General features: G+C 33.9%; 1 protein-coding gene across 2 annotated transcripts in view; it reads right to left on the bottom strand.

Annotated features, from left to right (window-relative positions):
• Positions 1-21,604, bottom strand: part of TOGARAM1 (TOG array regulator of axonemal microtubules 1) — an 83,113-nt gene that overhangs the window by 1,439 nt on the left and 60,070 nt on the right. For both annotated transcript variants that reach the window (XM_060619605.3, XM_060619604.3), the window contains 7 exons: positions 21,157-21,392; positions 20,556-20,714; positions 17,214-17,340; positions 15,631-15,749; positions 4,900-5,089; positions 3,257-3,476; positions 352-438 (listed from right to left, as the gene is read on the bottom strand). In XM_060619605.3, coding sequence (XP_060475588.2) covers positions 352-438; positions 3,257-3,476; positions 4,900-5,089; positions 15,631-15,749; positions 17,214-17,340; positions 20,556-20,714; positions 21,157-21,392 — 1,138 coding nt within the window. The remainder of the gene's footprint in view (positions 1-351; positions 439-3,256; positions 3,477-4,899; positions 5,090-15,630; positions 15,750-17,213; positions 17,341-20,555; positions 20,715-21,156; positions 21,393-21,604) is intronic.

Here is a 21,604-nt window from a genome sequence, read left to right as displayed (position 1 = left end):
GAATTAAACCCCAAATTCATCTCAATGTTTTCCAAAAAACATACATTTTTAACCCACTGATCTTTTATCAAATATATAATTTGAAACAGTTTTTCGTGAGTACCAATTTGATTTTAATGTCTCTTTATTTTTAAACGTGACAAGGAAGAAATTCTTACTGAAAAAAAAAGGATAAACAAAAAAATTTGGGGTAAAAGTCTTAAAAAGTTCTCGTATAGATCATTATGCAATTCATTTCTACATCGTGGGTAATGATATTGAATTTGGTAGCTATCCCAAAAAGAAATTGAACTGCCTGTCATTTTTCCTTAGTTAATATTTCTTTAGAAATAGCAATTAAAGAATATTTACCAGCAAGCTTTTCAGTCATATCCTGTTTTGCTTTTCCATTTAAAAACTGAGCTTTTGTGCAAAATGGCTGTAGAAGCAAATAATTGTCTAAACAAAAAGAATAATACAGACACATGTTTAAAGAGTTATGAGTTCTTACTTTTCATTACAAAGCATTAAAAGGAAAAGATACATAAATGAATGCAAATGTGTTAAAAAGATTTTTAAATCTATGTAATCAGTACTTAACATTATGTATAAAACCTTAATAGAATACTATCCTTATAGCAAATAAGAAATAAAATACCTCAAATAAGAGTTTTAAAAGAGCTATCATATGGCATAAAAAAGCAAAAGAATTGCCTATCTCCCAGTCATCTTATTCCAAAAAATAGAATATAAGTTTATTAAAGACAAACAAAATAAAAAAACAGAAAAAAACTACATTTTGGAGGGGGTAGTTTTTATTTTTACTTATTTTTTCAGTTTTAATTTTTTTAAGTTTTAATGCTTATTTATTTTTGAGAAAGAGAGACAGAGCACGAGCAGGGGGGGTGGGGGGGGGGGGACAGGGAGAGAGGGAGACACAGAATCTGAAACAGGCTCCAAAGGCTCTGAGCTGTCAGAACAGAGCCCAACGCGGGACTCGAACTTACAGACTGTGAGATCATGACCTGAGCCGAAGCCAGATGCTCGACCGACTGAGCCACCCAGGAGCCCCATTAATTTTGTAATAATTATAGATCACAGGAAATTGGAGAGACAGTACAAAAAGGTCCTGTGTACTGTTCATCCAAAGGTTACATCTTACACAATTACAGTACATATCAAAACAAAGAATCTGACATTTGTACAATACCTGTGCATAGTTCTAATCTACATCATTCACCTTCTTTGTTGATTTTTTTTTTTTTTTTTTTTTTTTTTTTTTTTTTTAATTTTTGGGACAGAGAGAGACAGAGCATGAACGGGGGAGGGGCAGAGAGAGAGGGAGACACAGAATCGGAAACAGGCTCCAGGCTCCGAGCCATCAGCCCAGAGCCTGACGCGGGGCTCGAACTCACGGACCGCGAGATCGTGACCTGGCTGAAGTCGGACGCTTAACCGACTGCGCCACCCAGGCGCCCCCTTCTTTGTTGATTTTTAAGTAACCTTTACACCCGGGGTTTGAACTCATGACCCAGAGATCAAGAGTCATATGCTTTAATGACCGAGCCAGTCAGGCATCCCTATGTGTGTATAGTTCTATGTCATTTTATCACATGTGTAGATTTGTGTAATGATCACTGCAATTAGCATATGGAACTATTCTAGTACCACAAAGATCTCCACAGAGCTATCGCTCTATAGGCACATCCAGCCCCTCCTAGCTGCCCGTAAACCCTGATAACCACTAATTTGTTTTCCATCTCTGTAAATGTTACCATTTTGAGGCTATACAAAGATGCCATCCTACAGCATGTGACCTTTTGGGACTGTCCTTTTTCACTAAGCATAATGCCCTTTTAGATCCATCCAAATTGTTACATGTATCTATAATACTACTTTATTACTAAGTACTATTTTACGGTATAGATGTATCATAAATTTCTTCACTATTAACTCACTGAATTACATTTAGGTTGCCTGAAGTTTTGGACTTTTGTAAATAAAGCTGCTATGAACAAGAGTGTAACTTCTTGGATGGAAGTTTTCATTTCTGTAGAATAAATGCCTAGGAATGCAACTGATGGGTTATATGGTAAGTGTATGCTTAGTTTTTTTTTTTTGTTTTTTTTTTTTAAAGAAATTGACAAACCATTTTCTAGAGTGTATACACCATTTTATTTATGTAGCAGAGATCCAGTTTCTCTGAAATCTTGTCAGCATTTGGTATTATCACTCTTTTTAATTTTAGCTGTCCTAATACTTGCTATAAACTGAATGTCTGTGTCTTCCAAAATTCATATGTTGAAACCCAATCCCTGTTGTTATGGTATTTGGAGGTGAGGACTTTGGGAGATGATTAGGTCGTGAAGGTGGAGCCCTCATAAATAGGATTAGAGCTCTCATAAAAGATGCCCCAGAAAGCTCCAGTGGAACCACGAAATGGGCCCTCACCAGATACCAAATCTGTTGGCACCTTGATCTTGAACTTTCCAGCCTCCAGGACTGTGAGAAATAAATGTTTGTTTTTACACTGTCCAGTCTGTAGGTAGTTTGCTAAAGCAACCTGAACAGATGAACATATTTGTGTAGTGATCATGGTCTTAACCTGCATTTGTATTTCCCTAATGACTAGTGATGTTAAACATCTTTTTTACGTGTTTATTTGCCATCCATATATCGTCTTCAGTGAAGTGTTCCTTCATGTCCTTTGCCCATTTTCTAATTGGATTGTTTGTTTTAATGTTCAGTTTTGAGAGTTCTTTATGTATTCTAAGTTCTTCCTCAGACATGTGGTTTGCAAATACTTACTCCAAATCTGTAGTTTGTCTCTTTATGTACTTAACAGGTCTTTTGCAGAGCAAATGTTTTTAGATTTGATTAAGTCTAATTTATCGACTTTAATGGATCATGCTTTTAGTATCATGCTAACAACTCTTCACCAAGCCCTCAAGTCCTAAGGATTTTTACCTATGTTATCCTTAAAAGATTTACAGTTAAGTTTTACATTTAAATCTACAATCCATTTTGAGTTAATTTTGCACCAGATGTGAGGTTGAGGTAGGAATAAAAGGACTGAAAAATCAAAAATAAGAAAAAGTCAATTTAATGGGATAGTATTAAACTCTAAAAATAATTTAAACTACTGAAAATATCACAACATTAAATGACAAATATTTAATATCTATGATTTCAACATTATACAAAGTATATCATGTGTAGGACAGAAAGTATGAAAGTAAAGTCAAAATAATTTGAGTGCAAAAGTAAGATTTCTTACCTACATGCTGACTCAGTGCTTGAACAACATTTGTGGCAGCAGCATAGATGCCTGGATTCTTAGAATTCAGATTGTTATCTACTATTGCTGGAATTAGCATGTTGATTATAGGAGATAAGTTGTCTTTAAGCAAAGGAATCATTTTGTGCATTGTTTCTAGAGCCACCAGATTTACTTTACTATTGGAATCATGAAGCCGAGATTTAAAAGCATCAAAGATCTGAAAGTAAATTGGTAAATTATTTAATGTGAAATAATGTTTATAGCTATTTAAATTCTTTTTGGCATTCTATAGTATTTATGCTATTAATATACTATTTAAAAACATACACACAACATCTTATTTAACTTGAACATAGACAATAGGAATTTTATAAAAATTTGGATGTTAAATCTAAGTCTCAAACCTTCTTATAGCAAAATGACAAGTCTTCAAACATCACTCAAACAGACATCCTAATAAATTCAGGTTGTGAAATTTGATTTAGTAGGAAGATGACTGATTTACCGTAAATATGATAAAAATGCTATTTTTTGGAAGGTGTGGTTAGCTTAGCTAACTCTAAGAACTCAAGGAAAGTTTTCATTTTTATCACTATTCATAACAGAATTAGATATATAACAACCATAGAGATTTGATTTAGTTTCAGTTTGGGTTTCTTATGAGAATTTTATATGCAATTTCAGAGTTAAATTTTTACTACCTTTTAACCTGATTACTTTAACAATTATTCCTTGCTCTTTAGAATTCTTAACTTTCATAAGTTTAAGATATAAAAAGTGAATGATAAGCAAAATCTTTAGTCACATTAGGTGAGTGAAGAGCTATTCTATGAGGCTGATATACATATACACATCTCTCATAAAAATATGAAAGTTAATATATACATAAAAATTTTCATGGTGAGAACAGTCTTCCCAAGAGATTTATTTTTACTCAACAGATATCAGAAAATGCAACTTTCTGGTGCCCATCACATGATAATATGGTACCTTTCTTCTGAAAATTAAGAGACAACATTACTGGAATTAAGAGTAGTTAATGGTATGCTGGCCAAGTTTAATGCACATAATACAAATTTAACATGGGATTTTATTAATAAATCACTAATGGAATTAACTGAATTAACTCTGAAGAAGCATAAATCATCTATGCTCTGGTACCACTAACATTTATTACTATCTTCTTTTCTATTGCTTGTTGTCTAACATTGGTATATAAATTAGTATATATAAGATTTCTAATCTACATATAAAAATTTTAATATCTACTCTTAAGTAATATCAGAGCACCTAAATGCCCTGGTTTTTAAAATATTTATTGATTCACTTGACATATATGCACTGAGAGCTCTGAGAATACAGAGCTTTCAGGTTCCAAGAGCTCTGAGAATACAGAGCTTTCAAAGAGTTACCATCTAGTGGGAAAATTCAGACAAATTAAGCAGCTGTTTTCTTATATTATTATTTTATTTTCTTATTTTTTCCCAATTACTTTGAATTGTTCTAGAAAGTAATTCATTCTTCTAAGCTTAACATTTTAAAACAATACATATAAAGTACTAAGAGTTAGGGCAATTTTTTATACTAATGAGCTATTAGCTACATATTGAAAATGAAAATTAATTTTGACAGTTCATTACCTTCACAATGTTTCCAACAACAAGCTCTTGATTGTTTTCAGTATCTGATAAAAGCTGCTTAATCCCATTAATACGATCACGGAAGTCTTTTGCATTTAATAAACCTGTTATGACTTTAATGTATTCAGCACTTTCTAAGGAATTGCGGGGAACTGATTTTCTGGTGATGTCACGAATTTCAGTTACTTCTCTAAAGTCAAAGAAAGGGAAATTTAATTTCATTCTTAGTTTCCTATGAGAAACATAAACATAATACATCTTATTACATATATATTTCTCAAAAATTCACAAACTCATCTGATAGCCACAATGCTAAAGGAGGTCCCTGCGATCTCCCCTGACTTTGGTGATTTGCTAGGAGGACTCACAGGATTCAACATGTAGTTTTACTCACAGCTATGATTTATTACAGCAAAAGGATACAAAACAAAATAAACAAAGGGAAAAAGTGTAGCAGTCAAAGTCTGGAAAAAACCAGCTATAAGCTTCCAGGGGTCCATTCCCAGTGAAGTAACATAGGACAAATTTAATTACTCCAGCAACAACCTGTGACAACACAGTGAAATACTGTCTACCAATGAACCTTATTAGAGACTCCAATGCTCAGGGAGTTGGTCATGGTTGGTCCTCTGCCTAGGATATACTAAAATTCCAGGCTCCCAGAAGGAAAGCCGGTCTTCAGCATAAACCATATTGTTTGCTCAAATAATTTTGGTATAGTAAACTACTCTTCATCAGTTAAGGAACAGTGGCAATCCTCCTGAAATCCTAGTTCCTAGATGCCAACCAAGGGCTAACCTTGTAAGTAGGACTTTCCAAAAATAGTAGTCTCAGACCTGCTATGTTAACTCAAAATAACCATGTGAACTTGCATGGGAGAACTAGAATCTTGACAGGATTTATTATTTCAATTACTATTACTAGCATAATTTTTTTTATTCCTATAAAGGGGTGACTCAATATGGCAGATAAATGATCCCTTTGAAAGAAATTAAGTCATGCAAATTGATAAGTCTTACAGACAATAGTAACAGTTGCCAGTTACCATTTCTGACTACCAGTATTAAAAATGATGCTAATGTTATCTTAAGAGCACTGGTTAATGAATGACTCAGAATCATCTTAAAAGTAGACACAGGATGGTGATCTAGAATGCAGATCTTAGATGTATTCATCCATTATTTTTAATTTATTTAAATAAATCAATCTGAGATTAATTTGTAAAATGGTTAATTCTATACAATGAGAAAAAACAGAGGATTAAATTTATATTTAAACTAAGAAGTATATGATACATAAAAGGTGAAAAGATGAAGAGTAAAACAAAAGAACACCACAAGAAGTCATCTAATTACTGATACTTGTGTTTAAAGATGACTTTTTTACTGTTCAAAGCAAAATGGATTTGATAGTAGAATAGCATTGAATATACCTTAGGGGGAAAGATACAGTAAGAGTGAAATGGAGAAACTCACTATGTATATATTAACATCAATACAATTTATAAAAAAGAATGCATTAAAATGATCATAGAACACAGATGCAAAGAACTTCAACAGCGAAATACTAGCAATTGAAGCAGCAATACATTAAAAGGATCATACACAATGACCAAGTGGCATTTATTCCAGGGATGCAAAAATGGCTCAACATCTCCAGGTCAATTAATGTGATACACCATATTAATAAAATTGAGAATAAAAATTGTATCATCCTCTCAATAGATAAAGAAAAAGCATCTGACAAAATTCAATAGCCATTCAACAAACTGGATTTAGATGGAAGATACCTGAACATAATAAGACACATATGATGAGCCCAACGCTAAGATCATACTCAATGATGAAAAGCTGAATGATTTTCCTCTGAGAACAAGAACAAGATAACGATACCCTCTTTTGCCACTCTTATTCAATGCAGTACTGGATGTCTTAGCCAGAGCAATTATGAAGAAAAAGAAATAAAAGTCTCCCAAGTAAGAAAGAAACAGGTAAAACAGCCTCTATTCACACATGATATACAGTTGGCCCTTAAACAACATGGGTTTGCACTGTGCAGGTCCACTTACATATGGATTAAAAAAAATTTTTTTTTAATGTTTATTTATTTTTGAGAGACAGAGAGAGCACAAGCGGGGGAGGAGCAGAGAGACAGGGAGACACAGAATCTGAAAAGCAGGCTCCAGGCTCTGAGCTGTCAGCACAGAGCCCGACACAGGGCTCAAACTCACGAACTGCGAGATCATGACCTGAGCCAAAGTTGGACGCTTATCCAACTGAGCCACCAGGTACCCCACATGTGGATATTTTTTTAAGTTTATTTATTTATTTTGAGAGAAAGTATGAGGGAAGGAGAGGCAGAGAGAGAGGGAGAGAGGTAAAGAATCCCAAACATACTCTGCACTGTCAGTGCAGAGCCCAAGGCAGGGCTCAAACTCACAAACTGTGAGATCATGACCTGAGCTGAAGCTAGATGCTCAATGGATGGAGCCACCCAGGCACCCCTACATGTGGAGTTTTCATAGTACAGTACTGTAAATGTATTTTCTCTTCCTTATGATTTTTTTAATTTTATTTCTCTAGTTTACTTTACTATAAGGACACAGCATTTAAAACATATAATATATAAAATATGTGTTAATCAACTGCTTATATTATGTTTATCAAGTAAGGCTTCTTGTCAACAGTACGTAGTTAACTTTTTGGGGAGTCAAATGCTGTTTGTAGATTTTCAGCTGCATGAGGGTCAATGCCCCTAACCCCTGCATTGTCTAAGGGTCAACTTTATATAGAAAATCCTAAATAATCCACCAAAAAAACTCAGAAACTAATGAACAAATTCAGTAAAGTTTCAGGATATAAAATCAATATATAAAAATCAGTGGCATTTCTACACACTAACAAAAAACTATCAGAACAAGAAATTAAAAAACAATTTCATTTACAAATGCATCAAAAATAATAAAATACCTAGTAATGAATTTAGCCAAGGTAAAAGACTTCTACTCTATAAACCCTTGATAAAAGAAACTGAAGAAGATATAAATAAGTTGAAGATATTTCATGCTCGTGTACTGAATTAATATTGTTAAAATGTCCTTACTACCCAAAGCAATCTACAGACTGAATGCAATCCCCATAGAAATTCCAACAGCATTTTTCACAGAAATAGAACAATCTTGAAATTTTTATAGAACCACAAAAAACCTAGAATAGCCAAAGCAAGTCTAAGAAGAACAAGGCCGAAGGCATCATACTTTCTCATTCAAAACAGCAGGGTATTAGCATAGAAACAAACACATGTATAAATGGAACAGAATAAAGAGACCAGAAATAAACCCAGAGGTTAATTAATCCACCAATTAATTTATGATAAAGGGGCTAAGAACATACAATGGGGCAAGAATAATCTCCTCAATAAATACTGCCAGGAAAACCAAACAGCCAGCCATATGCAAAAAGAGTGAAACTGGACCTCTATCTTACTCTATACACAAAAATCAACTCAAAATGGATTAAAGACTTAAATATAAGACCACAAAACTCATAGAAGAAAACATACATGGTAAGCTCATTGGCACTGGTCTCAGCAGTAATTTTTTGGATTTGACAACAAAAGCAAATATAAGCACATAGGGCCATATCAAAGTTAAAGCTTCTGCACAGAAGAAACCATCAACAAAAATGAAAAGACAGCCTACAGAATGGGAGAAAACATTTGCATATCATATATCTGAATAGAAAGAGGTTAATACCCAAAAAATATAAAGACCTCACACAACTTAATAGCAAAACAACAACAACAAAAAACAAAACCAAAAACCTAGAAAACAAACAAACACCTACAAACAAACAAACAAACAAACAAACAAAACAAATATGGGCAGAGGAACTGAATAGACATTGTTTCCAAAGAAGCCATACAAATGGCCAACAAGTCCATGAAAAAAGTGTTCAACATCACTAATCATCAGGGAAATACAAATCAAACCATCATGAGATATTGTCTCATGCTTGTAAGAATGGCTATTATTAAAAAGACAAGCAATAACAAGTGTTGGTGAGGATGTGGAGAAAAAGGAAAAAGGAAGTATATAGCAATACAGGTCTATCTCAAGAAGCAAGAAAAATCTCAAATCAAACAACCTAACCTTACACCTAAAGCAGCTAGAAAAAACAACAACAAAACCTAAAGCCAGCAAAAGAAGGTAAATAATAAAGATTAGAGCAGAAATAAACGATATAGAAACAAACAACAACAACAAAAAACCAAAATAGTGGAACAGATCAATAAAAGTAAGAGCTGGATCTTTGAAAGAATAAAATTGATAACCCCCTAGCCAGACTTCTAAAAAAGAAAAGGGAATGAACCCAAATAATTAAAACCACAAATGAGAGGGGAAAAATAAAAACTAACTACACAGAAATAGAAATAATTATGAGAATGTTATGAAAAATTATATGCCAAAAATTATATGGACAACTTGGAAGAAATGGATAAATTCCTAGAAACATGTAAATTACCAAAACTGAAACAGGAAGCAACAGAAAATTTGAACAGATCGATATCCAGCAAAGAAACTGAATCAGTAATAAAAACTCTCCAAAGATACAAAAGCCCAGGGACAAATGGTATCACAGGTGAATTCTACCAAACATTTAAAGAAGAGTTAATACCTATTCTTCTCAAACTATTCCAAAAAATAGAAAAGGAAGGAAAACTTCCAGATTCATTCTATCAGGCCAGCATTACCCTGATTTCAAAACCAGAGAAACAACTTCACTAAAAATGAGAACTACAGGCCAATATCCCTGATGAACATGGATGCAAAAATTCTCAACAAAATACCAACAAATCCATCTAACAGTACATTAAAAGAATCATTCACGATGATTAACTGGGATTTATTCCTGGGCTCCAAGGGTGGTTCAATATTCGCAAATCAATCAACATGATACACCACATTTATAAAAGAAAGGATAAGAACTATATGATCTTTTCGATAGATGCAGAAAAGGCATTTGACAAAGTACATTATCTATTCATGATAAAAATCCTCAAGAAAGTGGGAATAGAGGGAATATACCTCAACATAATAAAGGCCATACACAAAAAAACCACAGCTAAAATCATCCTCAATGGGGAAAAACTGAGAGCTTTTCCTCTACAGTCAGAAACAAGACAAGGATTTCCACTCTCACCACTGTTATTTAACATAGTCCTGGAAGCCCTAGCCATAGCAATCGGACAACACAAAGAAATAAAAGGCATCTGAATTCGCAAGAAAGAAGTTGAACTTTCACTATTTGCAAATGACATGATACTGTATGTAGAAAACCCAAAAGACTCCACCAAAATATTACTAGAACTGAAACATGAATTCAGTAAAATCATAAGGTACAAAAACAATGTATAAAAATCTGTTGCATTCTTTTACACCAATAAGGAAGCAGCAGAAAGAGAAATCAAAGAATCCATCCCATTTACAACTGCATCAAAAACGATAAGATACCTAGGAATAAACTTAACCAAAGAGGTAAAAGATCTATACTCTTAAAACTATAAAAACACTGATGAAAGAAATAGAAAGGATGCCTAGGTGGCTCAGTCAGTTGAGTGCCTGACTCTTGATTTCAGGTCACATCATGATCTCAAGGTGGGATTGAGCCCCAAGTCGGGCTCCGTGCTGAGCATGGATGGAGCCTGCTTAAGATCCTCTCTCTCTCTCTCTCTCTCTCTCTCTCTCTCTCTCTCTCCCTCTCTCTCTCTCTCTCTCTCCCTCACCCTCTCTTGCTCCCTTCCTCAGCCCCTCTCCCTGGTTTGCACTCTCTCTCATTTTCTCTCTCAAAAAAAAAAAAAAAAAAAAAAAAATTGAAGACGGCATAAAGAAAAGCATTCCACCCTAATGGATTGAAAGAACAAATATTGTTAAAATGTTTATACTAACCAAAGCAATCTACACATTTAATGCAATCTCAATCAAAATACCAACAGCATCTTTCACAAAGCGAGAAGAAACAATCTTAACATTTGTATGGAACCACAAAAGACTCTGAAAAGCCAAAGCAACCTTGAAAAAGAAAAGCAAAGCTGGAGGCATCATAATTCTGGACTTCAAGTTATATTACAAAGCTGTAGTGATTAAGACAGTATGGGACTGGCACAAAAATAGACACATAAATCAATGGAACACATAGAAAATCCAGAAATAAACTCACAACTATATAGTTGATTAATCTTCGACAAAGCAGGAAAGAATATCCAATGGAAAAAAAACAGTCTCTTCAACAAATGGTGTTGAGAAAACTGTACAGCAACATGCACAAGAATGAAATTGGACCACTTTCTTACACCATATACAAAAATAATTCAAAATGGATGAAAGACCTAAATGTGAGACAGGAAACCATTAAAATCCTGGGGGAGAATACAGGCAATAACCTCTTTGACACTGGCTACAGCAACTTCTTATTAGATAGACCTCCTGAGGCAAGGGAAACAAAAACAAAAATAAACTATTGGGAATTCATCAAAATAAAAACCTTCTGCATAGTAAAGGAAACAATCAACAAAATTAAAAGGCAAACTATGGAATAGGAGAAGATATTTGCAAATGACATATCTGATACGTCATATGACACACAAACACACACATGAAAAGATGCTCAACATCACTGGTCATCAGAGAAATACAAATCAACACTACAATGAGATATCACTTCACACCTGTCAGAGTGGCTAAAATGAACAACACAGGAAAGAACAGGTGTTGGCAAGGCTGCAGAAAAAGGGGAACCCTCTTACACTGCTGGTGGGAATGCAAACTGGTGCAGCCACTCTGGAAAACAGTATGGAAGTTCCTCAAAAAATTAAAAATAGAACTATCCTACAATCCAGCAATTGTACTACTGGTATTTACCGAAAGGATACAAAAATACTGATTCGAAGGGGCACATGCACACCAATGTTTATGGCAGCACTATCAATGATAGCCAAATTATGGAAAGAGCCCAAATGTCTATCTACTGATGAATGGATAAAGAAGAGGTAGTGTGGATGTATGTATGTGTTTGTGTATGCATATGTGTGTATAATATATACATGTATATAGTTATATGTATGTAATATACATGTGTATATAATATATATATATTTTATACACACACACACACACACACACACACACACACACAATGGAATGTTAATCAGCCATCAGGAGAATAAAATCTTGCCATTTGCAATGATGTGGATGGAGCCAGTGTATTATGCTAAGCAAAATGAGTCTGTCATTGAAAGACAAATACCATATGATTTCACTCATATGTGGAATTTGAGAAACAAAAGAACACAGAGGAAGGGAAAAAAAAGAGGCTAACCAGGAAACAGTTTCTTAACTATAGAGAACAATCTGATGGTTACTGGAGGGGATTTGGGTGGGGGAATGGGTTAAATGGGTGATGGGTATTAAGGACAGCACTTGTTGTAATGAGTACTGGGGTGTTGTATGTGAGTGATGAATCACTAAATTCTACACATGAAACTAATATTACACTGTATGACAACTAGAATTTAAATAAAAATTTGGATGAAAAAAAGGGCAGGAAAAGTGGAAAAAAGAAACAAAACCAGGACAGATTGAAAAATAATGTAAAAAAAAAAATATCAACATGATAGGCTTAAACCCAACCATATGAATAATTATACCAAATAGAAATGGTCAAATACTTTAATTAAAGGGGAGAGATTATTAGATAAAAAAGCAAGATTTAATCAGATATATAAATATATATTAAATATAACATATATTTTTTACAAAAACATACTTTAAAAAGACATACTAAGAAACACAAGTCAAAACTATAACGTGGTAAAGAATAATTATTCTGACATTGTGAAGTTATAAAGAAGACTTTATTTAAGACTGTGGAATAGGGGTCATGACTACTGCAATATAGGAGATAGTCAGAAGGTGTTCAATTCTGAATGCAGTAAGACAGCTGGAATTTATAGCCAACAAGCAGACTTAGAGGATTCATGGATAAAAAGCCTGTGTAAAGTATAGCCGAAGAAAAAGTCTTTGTCATATGAGATACCCGTTTATACCCACTTGGAGAATAACACATATTGATGAGGAGGTGTTAAAACTGGAACCATCTTATACAGCTGGTAAGAAACACATTTCTAAATAGCCCATGTATTAAAGAAGAAACCACAAGGTATCCAACATTACTCCCATAACAAAACCAAAGACATCCTAAGACAAGAAAACTACAGATCCCAGGACTATAGACAAAAAATACCCACCTAATTTTAGGAATCCAACACCAGTGATATATTAAAAATATAACACTTCATGATCAAGTGCTACTAATCCAAGCAATACAAGTTATCTTTTTTAACATTTGGAAATCAATGACTGTAAACCATTCATATTAATAGAATAAAGGAAAAATACATGATTATCCTAATAGACATGGAGAAATCACTTGACAAAATTCAATAACCATTCACGATAAAAACTCAAACTAGAAAGAGGAAGGAACTTTAACCTGATAAAGGACTTTTATGAATCTATAGCTAACATCATACTTAGTGGGAAAAAACCAAATGTTTTGTCCCTAAGATTAGGAATAAGGTAAAGATGTTTGTTCTTAATATTTGTATGCAACATCATAGTCAATATTCTAGTCATTGCATTTCAGACAGGAAAGGAAAAGAAATTAGAAACATACAGATTAGAGAAGAGGAAATAATACAAGTTGACCCTGGGCAGTCTTGTGATGGCAAAAAATAAAGAAATGTAAAATGTGCCATGTTGAAAAAGCACAGCAGCCAACCTGAGGGAGATCTTAAAGTTGCAACAATTTGAAAAAGTGAGTAATGAATACTTTTTATAGATATAGATAGATTATAACCCATAAAATAAAATAAAAATCCATCCATCTACAATAATATAAATATTTGAATAAGTGAATACATGGAGGAAAAGTAGCAGTTTTCTTCATGAAAAAATTCAACTAATAAATGTAGAAGAAAAAGGTAAATAAAACATCACCATTAGACATAAATAAATAAATAAATAAATAAATAAATAAATCCCACAATAATTGCTGCAGGCAAGATCCATCAATGGTTGCTAAGATTTGTAAACTACAGTATGATGAGAAACAGGAGATTTATATAGTCTCAAAGTATTCCAAAATGTCTATTATTTATAAGGGGGAAAATAGTAATTTTGCAGTGAAGAAACCCAAGAGAAACCACCTTATCAGAGGATCAAGGTTAACACGGTCAGTAAGAAGGCACAGCAACATCATGCACCTCATGAAATGATGCACTGAGAAGGGTACAACTTGACTTTTGAGGTATTTTTTGTCAAAAAATGCATAACTTCAAATCTAACTGTGAAAAATGATCAGATAAATCCCAATTAAGAGACATCTACAAAATAAGTAACTGACCAGAAAGGGCTTGGTACACAGTATATTCTCAATTAATATTTAAAAAGCTACTTTTTGTTGGTTGCAAAAAGTTTTTGACCAAAATGTCTGACCCAGGATTTTATGTGATTATATATATATATATATATATATATATTTTAAATATTCAATGACACTTTTTTTAAGTTTTATTTATTTTTGAGAGAGAGAGAGTGAAAGAGAGAGAGAGCACTCGCATACACACAAGTTGGGTAAGGGCAGAGAGCGAGAAGACAAAGAATCCCAAGCAGGCTCCGGACTGTGAGCGCAGAGCCCGACACAGGGCTCAAACTCATGAACCTGGAGATCATGACCTGAACTGAAGTCAAGTCAGATGCTTAACCGACTGAGCCACCCAGGTACCCCTGTGATTATACCTTAATGTGAAAAAAACGGCAGATTCTGATTCCATAGGCTTGGGAAGATTACAAAATTTGGATTTCTTTTTTTTCTTTTTTTTAAGATTCAAATTTCTAGTAAGTTCTTAGGGGATGCCAATGGGGCTGTTTTATGGACTGTACTTAGAATAGCAAGGTCCCAAAAGCATGTATTTTCACATGGATTTTAATTTTTTAATAAAATGTATATTTTAGTTTATGAAATATTTCAAAAATATACAAATCTAGAAAATATGAAAGATACTTATATTATCTACCATGTAGTTTTAAAAATAATGTTTAAAATATATTTTAAAATATGCCAGAGATCATACTTTCAAAAGAAAAAAATTTTTAAGTTATATAATCAATCTATTACATGTTACATAATGTAAACAGGTTCCACAATAGCATATATAATTACATTCATAAAAATTTTAAGAGGATTCTTTTTCTGCCTGGTGGTGATTAGTTAAATTTTTCTTATAATGTCTGGATTTTCTAAAGTTTTTTTTTCTTTAATCATAATTATGTATTATTTTCATAATCAAGGGGAAAAAGTAAAGGCTATAAATTAATACAAAATAAATTAGAGTTGTCCAACACAGGCCTAATATTGACAAGTTCAACAGCACTTTATTAAACCACATTAATGCTTTAATAATGTTTAGTGCATATAAAAGAAAGTTGCTGTGAATATGCAATTCCCTTATTAAATCTAATTACCTCACACTTTCTAAGTTCTTACTTTCAACTTTTAAAACTCCATTCAGTTTTGACAAATATCCCTGGAATAGTTCATAAAAATATCCAAATGAGACTACTATCACTAGGGAGTAATTTCTCCAATGATGTGAAATATCAAATGAGCCTACCTTTCAGCTGAATTGAAAGCATCTCTAGAAACAAAGGATGACCGTGTATTTCCAACAGTACCAGTATGAGATCGTCTTCCTTTTGCTGAAGGAGTATCTAGTGGTATCTCTCCCAAACCCTTTAAGTAATATAAAGAAAGACAGTGTAATAAAAGTCTTTTTTAAAAATTTTAAAAAATGTTTATTTTTGAAAGAGAGAAACAGTGTGAGTGGGGAGGGGCAGAGGGACAGCGAGGTATAGAATCCAAAGCAGGCTCCAGGTTCTGAGTTGTCAGCACAGAGCCTGACACGGGGCTTGAACCCACGAACCGGGAGATCAAGACCTGAGCCGAAGTTGGACACTTAACCAACTGAGCCACCCAGACGCCCCTAAAAATTTCAAAACTAGTAAAATGAAATAATTTATACAATGCAATTTTCAGAGAACCCATTATTGATCTTTGTAATTGAAAGCATTTTAATAATCTGCTATGCTTCTGCTTCAAAAGGTATCAATACATAAAATACCTTCTAATTAGTAGTAAATTAACCAAATTAATAGGAAATGACACTGGCAGGGTAAAACTGTTTAAAATTTTTAAAATTAATATGCTACGTTTTATAAGTATTCTTCTTAAACCTTAAAATCTGTAGAGAAAATATGAACACATTACATAAATAATGAATTCCTATGCACCACCAGTGTGAGAATAAACACTTACATAAGAACTATTTAAAAATACTTGTACTTGAAATGGCTCACAAATATAATCTGCCTCACGCTGGTAAGATAATTTTTTGCATGGTTACTTTAGTTATTTCTGTATGAATTAAGCTAAATGAGCAGAAGAAAATGCTCTAAAATGTATATTATCATACATCTTTGAAATACTATCCTTATGTAAATGAATCCTTTGCCAAAGATTATCAGTAAAGAATAACATAAATTACCACAGAATAATTCTAGATTATTTAACATATTTTTGTAAAAAAATAATATGTAAGTGGATTACTTTTTTATAAGACACTTTTCATATTTTAATTTACGTGATATTCCCTCATTCACTCATTTCAGACATGTCCGAATCCCCATTATCTACCAGGATAAATAAGACATGGGGCTTCCCCTCAAGCAGCTCCCAATTAATGTTCTGCAGTGTGATAGGAATTCTAATAGTGGAATATGCAAGGTAAATAAAGTAGGAACCAAGCATGAAGAACATCACTATTCTTACCTTATAAAAATAAAACTTCAGGTTAAAGAAATGAAGCGATGTACCTAACATTATAGTTTGCTAATTCTCAGAGTTGTGATTCAAACCCAAGTCTTGTCACTCCAGTAAACCACACTATGTTCTATTAAGTATCGAGCTTCTGTTCAATAAACACTTACCAACACTATGAATGTCTACTCCAAGTTTTTCAACTGCAGTTGTTGAAATGCTACTGTAGATACAGTCTGAATGGTTAACAGAGAAATAATTGGAAGTAATTACTTGTATACTTTAGCTTCCTGGTACTTTGCTTTTATTTATTTATTATTATTATTTTTTTCTGGTACTTTGCTTTTAAAGCTGCTTATAAAATAAACTTTTTCCACATACCTTTTGCCGTAAGCTTTTAACAGATTCCTTAATATATGGCAAGTCTTTAGATGGGACATATTTTTCAAGCATTTTATCAAAGTTTGGATGACACATCAAAAGGAAAAGCATCTTTCGACCATAGTACCTACGGATATTTGAGAAATATGTAAAGAATGTTATATACCTTAAACAAACTCAGTTTCTTTCCTTGATGCAATTTTTTTCAACAGAAAAAAAATCCATCAACATCAAAACTGTCATCCCTATTTTAAATTAACCACTGAAATGTAGTTATATTAATTGAGCTGGAATAAAGCATTTTCCTGCCCCTCACCTTTAAAAAACACTATAGCTTCAATTCTTTCAGTTATATGTCAGATGGAGAGCCAAAAGCTTGAATTCTATTTTTCAGACACCCTAGGGTCCATATCAAGGCCAGCATTTGGCAGAACTGTGAGTTAGGAGAAGTTTGTCTTTATCCTGGGCTCCTTGCCCAGTGAGCTTTTGCTGCTCCCCTGCTGGTCAGATGTTCTGACCTAAGTCAACCTTCCCTAGGTTCTGTAGGAAATACAGAACCTTTTTTTTTTCATGCCAAAACTTACCTGGGTTCCAATTCTTCAAAACCTATTCTCTGCTACCTAAAACACACCCAAAGTTAGCTGATAAATCATTGATGATATATTAATGAATGTGTAATGCTCTCCAAACTAAATTTTTTACGATATATAAATTTTAAAATTATTCATTTAAAAAAAAATTCTCTCAGGATAAAGCCTTAAGCCCAGATATAATTCTAATGGAAGGACTGCAGATATAGAAGTGTATACTGGAGATATTTTTGAATAGAGGGGTCTTACAGTACCTTTTAATTATACCATATTACTATCCTTCAAGGAGGCGTGGCCCTAAAGCTAATTACAGTTATTTTTTTTTTCCTACAAATTGGAATATAAGGAACTAGAAGAAGCAGAGAAGGCAAGGCTTGGGGGATAGGGAGAGGGTACAGAATGATTTCAGAAATATCTGTATCAACTAGACTCCAACTATAATGAAATTATAGAGAGGTAGTATCAGAAAATAAAAACTACCATTCTCTCCTCAGAACCAGAATAAAGTCTACACCCTGATAAGTAGTTCCTAATCAGTTATAGTTTCAAGGATGATTATAACTTTTAGCCAAGAATATTAAAAACTGTAGGTCCATCACAAGCCCTTAATGATAGGAGAATGGCTAAAACAATCAAGTAAACAAGCAATGGGGACACTAAATGTGAGAAATATTAAAGCTGTAAAGGTGTAACTATTTTATAACTTTAAAACGTCAAATAATAAATCAAGAAATGATGAAATGGATTAAAACAATTACCATGTCACTTAAGGAAAGGTTAAGATGTACACAAAACAGGGGCGCTGGGGTGGCTCAGTCGGTTAAGTGTCCGACTTCGACCCAAGTCATGATCTCACAGCTGGTCAGTATGAGCCCCACATCAGGCTCTGTGCTGACAGCTCAGACCGTGGAGCCTACTTTCGGATTCTGTGTCTCCCCCTCTCTCTGCCCTCCCCTGCTTGCGCTCCATCTGTCTTTCTCTCTCCCTCAAAAATAAACCTTAAAAAAAAATTTTTTTTTAAAGATGTACACAAAACAACCATTATGAATCTTTTTCTTGTTCCTAACTAGTCTATTATGATCTGAACCCTCCTAAATTGCTTTGAACTTTACTTTGGTATACACAACTTCTAAAATGGCTCCTCAAAGACGTCCTGCTCTAATCCCTACAATTTGTAAATATGAGATATAACTTCCAGGATTGTGTTATATTATATGGTATAGTTAACTCTAAGCTATGGAGATTTTCTGGGTGGGCCTAATCTAATCAGACAGGCCCTTAAAAGCAGAGAGCTTTCTATGGCTGGTAAGAGAAGAGGAAGTAAGACAGCTTCTAAGCAACAGGGGGACTCAACATACTGTTTTTGGCTTGAAGATGGAGGGGGCTGCATAAAAAGGAATTTGGGTGGCCTTAAGGAGCTGAAAGAGGACCCTGGTTGACAACAGCAAAGAAATAGAGACCTCAGTCCTAAAACTATAAGGAACTAAATTTGGCTAACCACCAAAAGGAGTTTGGAAGCAGATTCTTCTACAGAGCCTCTAGATAAGATCTCAGCCTTATCGTTACTTTGATTTCAGTCTTGGGAGACCCTAAGCAGAGAAAGCAGTTGAGCCATGCAAGTCTTCTAACCTAAAGAACAGTAAGCTAAAAAAGTCTGTGTTGCCTTAAACCACTATGTTTGTGGCACTTTGTTACACAGCAATAGAAAATTAATACATTGACTTTCTATATTAGCTTCTGGTATAATGATTTCCATAAGATTAAGTCCAGTTACCTAAAGTCAAGGATACCTTTGTCTTAAAAAGGTTAATACTTTAACACCCTTCTTTACTTTAGTCTCTATGAACTCAGGATCCCCCCTCCCCACTTTTAATCTATCTTCACATGTAACTGCCATAAATTTTTAGATTTTGTATGGGACATTATCAATCACCTAGTCCCACTTTCCTAATTTTACATACAAGAAAACCTAGCCTAACAGACAGTAAGTAATTTGCTTTAGGGCAAACAGTAACTGGGGCTAGGAATTGAACCTAGGCTCCTGACTACATCTAAAATTTCTGTCACCAATACATCTAGGGGCACCTGGCTGGCTCAGTCAGTAGACCATATGACTCTTGATGCTGGGGTCATGGCCTCAAGACCCGCTTTGGGCAAAGAGTTTACTTAAAAAAAAAAAGTTACCAACACGGATAATGTACCATCCACATCTTAATTATTTCATCATTTCTCTCTTGACTGTTCTTAACCTTTATAAAATTGTTCTTCAAATACAGTGTTCAGAAATTTATGGGATTTTCTAAGTGCAGCTATATCATGTTTCAGGAGATAATATGTTACCCATTTTGCTTCCTGTATTTTTCATGTGCACCTACTTCCATGATTTCACCTAACAGCTTGGAAAATATATCACTTCCCCTAAAGGCATTACCTTACACTTGCCCAAAATGAAGTTCTTCTCCCACTTTTCTGCCCACTCAGACAGTCTTGTGCCATTTTCATGCAGTTCATCCCTGTGACATGGCATCTCACTACCCAGAAGTAGGTAATGTCATCTGCAAATTTGGAGAATTCACTGTGCACTCCCTCAAGATCATTTGCAAATTGGTTAAATAAGTCCATCCCCCAGCACCAATCCCTGTGGACCCCACTTGTCAATTTAGGAAAAATGTTTATTCTTTTTTAACCTTTGTTGCCTACTTTCAAGCCATTTTCCTAACAGATTCAGCAAATATTATTAGCAGCTATTCACCTGGTTTCTTGTGAACTGTCCTGAGCAAACTTGGCAGCAGCTGGTAATATGCGGTCAGCCATATCCTTTGTTCCAGATAAAATACGATCTGGTTCCATAAATTCCACTACATCTGATAAGTGCTGGGCTGTACATCTTCTTACCGCAATGTGTAAATGGCTACAGGAAAACATGGCCAAACAATTTGGATGTATAAACTATTTACCAAAGATGTACCTTTAAAGTTAAATGATTAAACCTCTTCTAACCCTCAACAACCATCCTTGGAGGCTAAAATGACAAATTACATTAGTTACCCTCCACCTAAGAAGTTAAAACAACAACAACAACAAAAAACAAGTAAAAAAAAAGAAGTTAAAAACAAAACAAACTCATAGTCACTGACATTTATTTAGTTCCGTATCTATGAATATAAGTAAAATTACTATAATACCAATATTATTATTCTTTATATGTTCTGCACCTAATCTGATGTTTATCATATGGGAATTACTTATTTTTTGACTGAAATAATACTGATGTTTGCTTTTTTTCCCTATATCCCAGACTACAAACAATTGACTTTTTAGTTTAAGGACACATTGATTATTTTGAACATTACCTTTGTCCTCCACTGATAAGAGCAACAACTGCACGTGCAGGAGTTACATTGCTGACCATAGCTCTCAGGGCTTTGTCAACATCTTCTCTTATAAATGTATTTGATTCTCCAGCCTTGTGCAACAAAACTTTTACTGTAGCATCTAGTTCTTGATCCATGCTCTTTTTCAGGTAAGTGAAAAGATCACTTAAACAGACCACAGCAGCACGAGAAACTCCAGAGCGTAAATTTTTCACCTAAAAAAAATTTCCAAAATGTATATTTTGCTGATATTCTGAAAGAAAATCAGTAATAATAACTTTGAAACCACATTTAATATTACAGTAACCTGTTTTAATACATTTATGTTACGCCCTAAAAATTAACATGTAACAAATTTTTTTTAAAGTTGTGAAGTAGAGGAACCAGAAGATGGCGGCTTAGGAGGATGCTGGGCTCACTGCACATC

The sequence above is a fragment of the Panthera onca genome, chromosome B3 (assembly GCF_046562875.1).
Source record: "Panthera onca isolate mPanOnc1 chromosome B3, mPanOnc1 haplotype 2, whole genome shotgun sequence".
NCBI lineage: Eukaryota > Metazoa > Chordata > Mammalia > Carnivora > Felidae > Panthera > Panthera onca.
The sequence above is the reverse complement of the archived record's forward strand: the minus strand, read 5'-3'. Positions and strand labels throughout refer to the sequence as shown.